Below are 6,818 nucleotides of genomic sequence, written 5' to 3'. Positions count from 1 at the left end.
GCCCACTTTTGTATATGATATAAACAATGTGATCACTAAATTGTACATGTGGAGACATGTGAGTGGGGACGTCTTATGCAATGAGTATTGCATAAAATCGGACCATGAAGAAAACCACTCACACTTTATAATGTCGTTTACTGTTGAGACTGATTTTCTTTTCATTCGATAACCTAGGTAACTCGGTTTTAATCCTGAGCTAACCATGAACTCCTGTTTATTCGGAATTATCCTTAGATTTGCATGGGTGAGAGTGGCTCTAGTTCGCCGACTCAACAAGCCTCCCATTTCAGGGGTAAGACTGGGTGAATGGCTGGGGACGTGGGGTGCAAGACGGAATTCACTCCTACCCACTTTTAGGGATAGAAGAAAGGTAGTTCCCTTAAGCACTGACTCCAGATCTTGAACAAGGGGCCCCACCCTCTCATTGGCCTGAGAGGGATTCGGTTTACTGGTTGGACCACAAACCAATTGTTCATTAGAGGATCAGTGAGACATAAGGAACAAGAAGTAACTTCAGGGGTAAAACGGTAAATTGACCCAGCTCTAGTTACGAACAACCTGTGAAGGATCGACTTACTAATCATGGTTATATCAGATGGACAGAAATATATCTTTAGTGAGGGGAGTGCAACTACTAGGCTATAGTGGAGTGTCCTAGTAGTTAACGAATGTTGGTTAACCAGGTTAATGAGTTTAAACCGGTTAATCTTGGATCGTTGGAGCCCATGATCTATAGGTCCATTAGGCCCCTTTGTTAGCTCATATCGGACTAAACCATATAATAGTGTGACGAGTGAGTTCGAAGTGTTCGAATTCAAATTAGGGAATATACGTTACATATATACGATATATTTAACCGCAATTTTGTTTTATTTACGAATTAAACAAAAAGAGAGAATCAGAGATATTTAAATAAGATTTAAATATCTTAATCAATTATGTGTCGGAATTGATTGGGATTGACATTTGAATTAATATTAAATATTAATTAAATAGTTTAATTAATCATTTAATGTTACTTTAATTTGAAATTCATTATTCAAATTAATTGTTGAATTAAAATGGAGAAAGTCAAAATGTTGACTTTCATCTAATGAAAAAATCCATGTTAATGGAATTTTGAGGTGTCAAAATTTGGTTTAACCAGACTTGCATGTTTGTCAAATAAACCTCACAAGTTTGAGTGGAATTTTGAGTGTCAAAATTTGGTTAACTCAAACATGCATGCTTGTCACATAAACCCAAACATTTGAGTGGAATTTTAAGTGTTAAAATTTGGTGATCTCAAATTTGCATGAACATGCAAACATGACTCTTTAAATAGAGTGATCATGATACATGGAAGGTCTTCTTCATCTTGGTGAAAAACCTCACTTATACAAAATCTCTCCCAAGTTTAGTCACTCACCGGATTCCACAATCCCGTTCTTAGACCAGAGGATAGTGGAGAAGACACTAATGGTGGTTCGAAACCGGTTCGTGAGCCAAAAGGAGTTTGAACTACAAAAGGTTAGTATTTAAACTCATTAAGTTTTAATACTTATGAACATGCTAGTTATTTACAATAATTGATGTTCTAAAAGTGCCTAAGATCCAAATTGCTTCCGCATGTGTTATATTAACACCATCATAGGTAATACTTGTGATAGAAGAATTCTTTGAGTTGAAGTTAGGTGATCGACCCATGAAACTCAAACATGGTCTCCATCAACTCGATCAATGCTTCAATCGCGGTCGAGTCCATTGATCGCCCATTAAATACTAGTGTGTCGTCCTTTTACATGCACATGTTATCTTGATCTCCTCGCCATAATCTACCATTAGCCAATAGATCCAAGTCACACACTACACATCACTATCTCATGACTTATCAACATGACTCAAAACATTTATTTTAATGATTTTTTTTTAGTGACTTGAATCATGAAATTCTATAAAACTAGCCCAAAATAAAAGATTATGATAATTTTAGAACACCCCACCATTGACATATACATAACTAAAATACATTGAAAAATAAATGTACAATCCAGATCTACTACCCTTAAGTTGTGCAACTTTAGAACACCCCATCATTGATCATTGATTCAAGTTCTATTTTATAAGAAAAAGTATCATGAGTGAATATAAAAATGATGAGTAAGTAACCTATTTATAGATTTCTAAATCAATCTTTATCAGTGGGCTAAATACCTCATATTTGGGTGTGGGCTATTGGAGGATAACCACTAGGTTTTGCACTTAAACAAAATCATGGAAGTTTTGAACCCTCTAATTCATTGTTTCTAATGTATTAGACCCTATCTAGGTCTTTACTTTACTGTTACATTGAATCTAGTTTCATACTTTTTTATGGTCTAGTTCAGTCGGGGCTCTCAACATGTTATGATGTCTCATCATTCGACTCTTCAAAGTGCATCATCAATTAGGGTAAGATTTTCTATAGGATCTTAGGGTGAATTGATTAGTTCTTTAGTATACCTTGTATCATATACCTACGTATCTTAAATTTCTGAGATGCAACTTTATGTTAGTTCAAACTAGTGGTCTACAAGGACAATGTGAAAAATATTGGTTCACTGCTAGGGATTGAATTTACACATAAGATGCAAAATCCAAATGATATGTACATGTTGTTTGCTTTTTAGACTTTCAAGAAATTATTGAATTTATTAGAAATATGCAAAAACACCTAAATAGACAATAAATTATTGGATTTCCTAAGAAAAAAAATGAAGAATTCAGAAATAGACCTGATTCGATATATCTCAAAACTTGAAGAGGTGCTCCTCCATTCATAAATGATTTACTCTAGAGTTGGTAATTTGTCTCATTTAATTTGATTGGAACATAGTAAATATCTAATTGATAACTCCTTCGTTCATGCATAAATGATTTACTCCACAATTGATAATTTGTCCCATTTAATTTATTGGAACAAAATGAATATTCGAGTGGAAGGGTGAATATAATAAGGATGTGTTAAATCAACCTCCAAAATTTTGAAGCTGGATTGGGCTGATTCCATAAGATTTTTTTTTTTTTTATATTTAAAAATACTACGATAGGTTTGTGGGCATGGGCTACTCTAAGAATCACATTGTTGATTTTATTGTTGAGAGGAAAAAGATTGAGTTGTATGCTCCAAAAATTAAAACTTTTGAGATGTGTGCTTAAAAGGATCATATATCTAGTGGAAGGTGATCCAAATTCATCTGTCGTCCTCTGTTTCGATCTCTGTCACTGTTCTTCTATTCTTCCTATTCTCTTGTTTTGATACCATGTTAAGAATGAAAAGCTTAATACACGTTAAGAATAAGAAACATAGGTGAGATTGAAAGTCCAATTTTCATTAATATTCATATATAATACAAACTACAAACTAAATCCTAAAAATAAGAGAAAATAGTGTAATAACCAAATCCTAAAAATAAAATAAAATTTATTAAATATATTGTTACCCAAATCCCGAAAATATAAAAAAAAAATTATAATTATATATAATATTTTCCAATAGAACCTTGTCCACGATCATTCTAAAAATATGATAAAATTTACCTAATTTAAAATCATGTCGTTTAGCCCTAATCTAAAATGCACTTCAACACTATTTACCGAGAACTTAGGTTTAAAGAGTGGCCGAAGTGTTTTAGGTTCATTTCTAGCTATCTTACTTTTGTCATCTAATGGTATTATTAGGCACCTTTTTAAGATACTTAGGTCGCCAAATTTTAGAGCTAGAGATGACATACATCGTTTAGGCTCATTTCTAGCTTGTTATTAGCATTAAAGATTCTTTGGGTTCATTTTTTCTTTTCGATTCGTCTTTTATATATAAACGCTCAAAACAAAAAAGAGATCGGACTCGGTACTTGGGAGGAATAAAATTTTGAATTCAATAGTTGTGTGGTAGACATATAATAAATCAGAAAATGAAAGACTTAAATCCATGGGAAGATTCAGAAAGTTGTTATTAATATGTTTTTGTCAATGGTCTAAGTAAGCAAAGGCGTCTTTGCAAGACCAAGTCCTCGTTCTCACTTTGCCCTCTTTTTTCTCCTCTTTTAATTGGTCCGCTCAGATTCCTCACTTCCATTAGTTTTTGTTTGTGACTTTTGCTTCTCGGCGCCTAATCGAAGGCCACAGGACACGCATTCCCTTTTGACGGGGCATCGCCACCGCTACTTCCTAATCCAACCCCACTTTCCCCTTTATATTTTTCTCTTTCCCACAATACCCAAAAATCTAAATCCCTTCTTTATCTTCCCTTCTTCTGTGTAATCTTCTCCTTCTTCACTGTTTACAAACCCTATTCTCTGATGGGTCAATTCTATTCCTCGCCGGAAACCTCTCTACAGCTTCGTGACCATCAACAATGGCCGCCTGGTTCTCAAGTGGGTGCACTCTCTTCTTCCCCTTTGGTCCTTCCCTCGATGGATGAGGGTTTGTTGAATTTCGTGGACTTTACTTTTCCTCTTCCTGATGAATGTTTGGCCTCCATTTTTCGATTTCTCAACTCCGGCGACCGGAAAAGCTGTTCGTTGGTATGTAAGCGGTGGTTTCAGGTGGAGGGTGAGAGCCGACATCGTTTGTCTCTTAATGCTCAAGATGAGATTCTCCCATTTCTTCCCTCTCTATTTGCTCGATTTGACTCCGTTAAGAAGCTCTCTCTTCGATGCAACCGGAAAATCTCTCGAATCAACGACGACGCCTTGATTCTTGTCTCAATCCGTTGCCGGAGTTTGACCCGCATCAAACTCTCCGGCCGATTTCAACTCACGGATATGGGTATCGCCACTTTTGCTTCCAATTGCAAAACTCTTAAGAAATTTTCCTGTAGCTCATGTGCTTTAGGGGCGAATTCCATTAACGCCCTCCTCAAGAACAGCAGCACTCTCGAGGAATTGTCTTTGAAGGGTCTCCGCGGCGTCATCGCTGGAACAGAGCCGATCGTGCCCGGCGTAGCAGCGGCATCTCTGAAATCGATTCTGCTGAAGGATCTCGTTGATGGGTTGAGCTTAACTCCCCTTATAATGGGTTCTAAAAACCTCAAAGCTTTGAAGATCATCCGCTGCCAGGGGAATTGGGATGAACTCTTCCAGTTCTTTGGCCATGGAAATGCCATGGCCAGCTTGATCGAAGTTCATATCGAGAGGATCCAGGTGAGTGATTGTGGAGTTTCAGCCATTTCTAACTGTTTAAACTTAGAGATATTGCATCTTATCAAAGTTTGGGATTGTTCAAATTTTGGGCTTGCTTCTATTGCTGAACACTGTAAGAGATTAAGGAAGCTCCACATTGATGGGTGGAGAATCAATAGAATAGGAGATGAGGGGCTGATAGCCATAGCTAAACAATGCCTTGACTTACAAGAGCTTGTTCTAATTGGTGTAAACCCAACTTGTTTGTCTCTGTCACTGTTGGCTTCAAACTGTGTGAATCTGGAGAGATTGGCTCTGTGTGGGAGTAGAGTAGGCGATGAAGAGATTGCCTGCATTGCAGCCAAATGCAAGTCATTGAAGAAGCTTTGCATCAAAGGCTGCCCAATTTCAAACATTGGGATTGAATCACTAGCTTGGGGGTGTCCCAATTTGGCTAAGATTAAGGTGAAGAAGTGCAGAGGAGTGACTGGTGAGATCAAGGAGTGGCTTGTGGAGAAGAGGACGTCATTGAGTGTGAATTGGGACGTCGAGGAGATCGATCACTTGGACGCTAGTAGTAGCGATGCCGGGAGTGGTCAGGAGGTCGCTGTCCCGGAGACGAGGCTGGTGGAGACCGGGGGTGAAGCTCCGGTTGTCGGGGACCGGTGGTTGACGATTTTGAAGACGACGTTGAGCGGGCTGAGTGGGAGGAGCTTGATGGCTTGCACATTTGGGAGATGGCCTAATAGTCCTAATGGTTCAAGCAGTAGGAGTGTATGAAATGATATGATGTTTATAAGAAATGGAATGTTGTATGGTTTTGTAAGGGATGATTGATGTGTGGAGACAGTACATATCTCTTGGATTTCCGGTTTTGGATACACTTAGCTGATTCCAATATTTCAATTTTATTTATTTAAGAATATAAACTAAATTTTTTATGAGATAATTAAAAGTTCAATTCTTTTTTCTTGTAATTTTTTATAAGGTAATGATAAAAGTTTGAAAATTCAAACTAAATATTAATGTATTTTATTAAAAAATAACCTAAAAGGGTTTTTTATTTTATTTTTTAAAATTTGAAATTTTAGAACATTTCAAACATAAATGCAAATTTTTGGAGTCTTTTTTAGATTAATTTAACCTAATTAAATTTTTTTTTTTTTTTTAAGCATGTGTTAGGGTATGGAGGTGTTTATTTACTGGTTGGTGAAACTATTATACATAGCTATATTTGGTAAATGACGTATATACATCGTTATATTTGGTAAATGACATATAAAATAAAATATCATCAATAATAAATAGCTATGTAGGTAAAAGCTGGTAAAACTATATAGGGTAGATAGTTATATATATATAGGGTAGATGGTAAAACTATTTAGGGTAGATAGTTATATATAAAGGGTAGATGATAAAACTATATAGGATAGACAGTTAGTTATATATATAGTAGATGGTTATATCTGGTAATGCTATATATAGTAAGCTAAACCATATATATATCTCCTCTCCTTGCATTTTCTCTATACTGTTCTTTGTATTCATCTAGATCGCGTGTGTGCGTTGTTGTGCGATCCTAACAACTAGTATCAGAGCTAAGCGAAATTCACCACGATCTGTGAAGATGGAAAGTTCAAAGATTGGAATTGAGAAGTTCGATGGATCTGATTT

The 6,818-nt window shown here is 36.2% G+C and overlaps 1 protein-coding gene across 1 annotated transcript; it reads left to right on the top strand.

Annotated features, from left to right (window-relative positions):
- The first annotated feature begins 4,117 nt into the window (after positions 1-4,117).
- Positions 4,118-6,050, top strand: LOC111448876 (F-box protein SKIP2-like). The gene has a single exon (XM_023088653.1). The coding sequence runs from the start codon at positions 4,323-4,325 to the stop codon at positions 5,922-5,924; it is 1,602 nt and encodes a 533-aa protein (XP_022944421.1). The 5' UTR covers positions 4,118-4,322; the 3' UTR covers positions 5,925-6,050.
- The last annotated feature ends 768 nt before the right edge of the window (positions 6,051-6,818 follow it).

The sequence above is a fragment of the Cucurbita moschata genome, unplaced genomic scaffold, assembly GCF_002738365.1.
Source record: "Cucurbita moschata cultivar Rifu unplaced genomic scaffold, Cmos_1.0 Cmo_Scf00010, whole genome shotgun sequence".
NCBI lineage: Eukaryota > Viridiplantae > Streptophyta > Magnoliopsida > Cucurbitales > Cucurbitaceae > Cucurbita > Cucurbita moschata.
The sequence above is the reverse complement of the archived record's forward strand: the minus strand, read 5'-3'. Positions and strand labels throughout refer to the sequence as shown.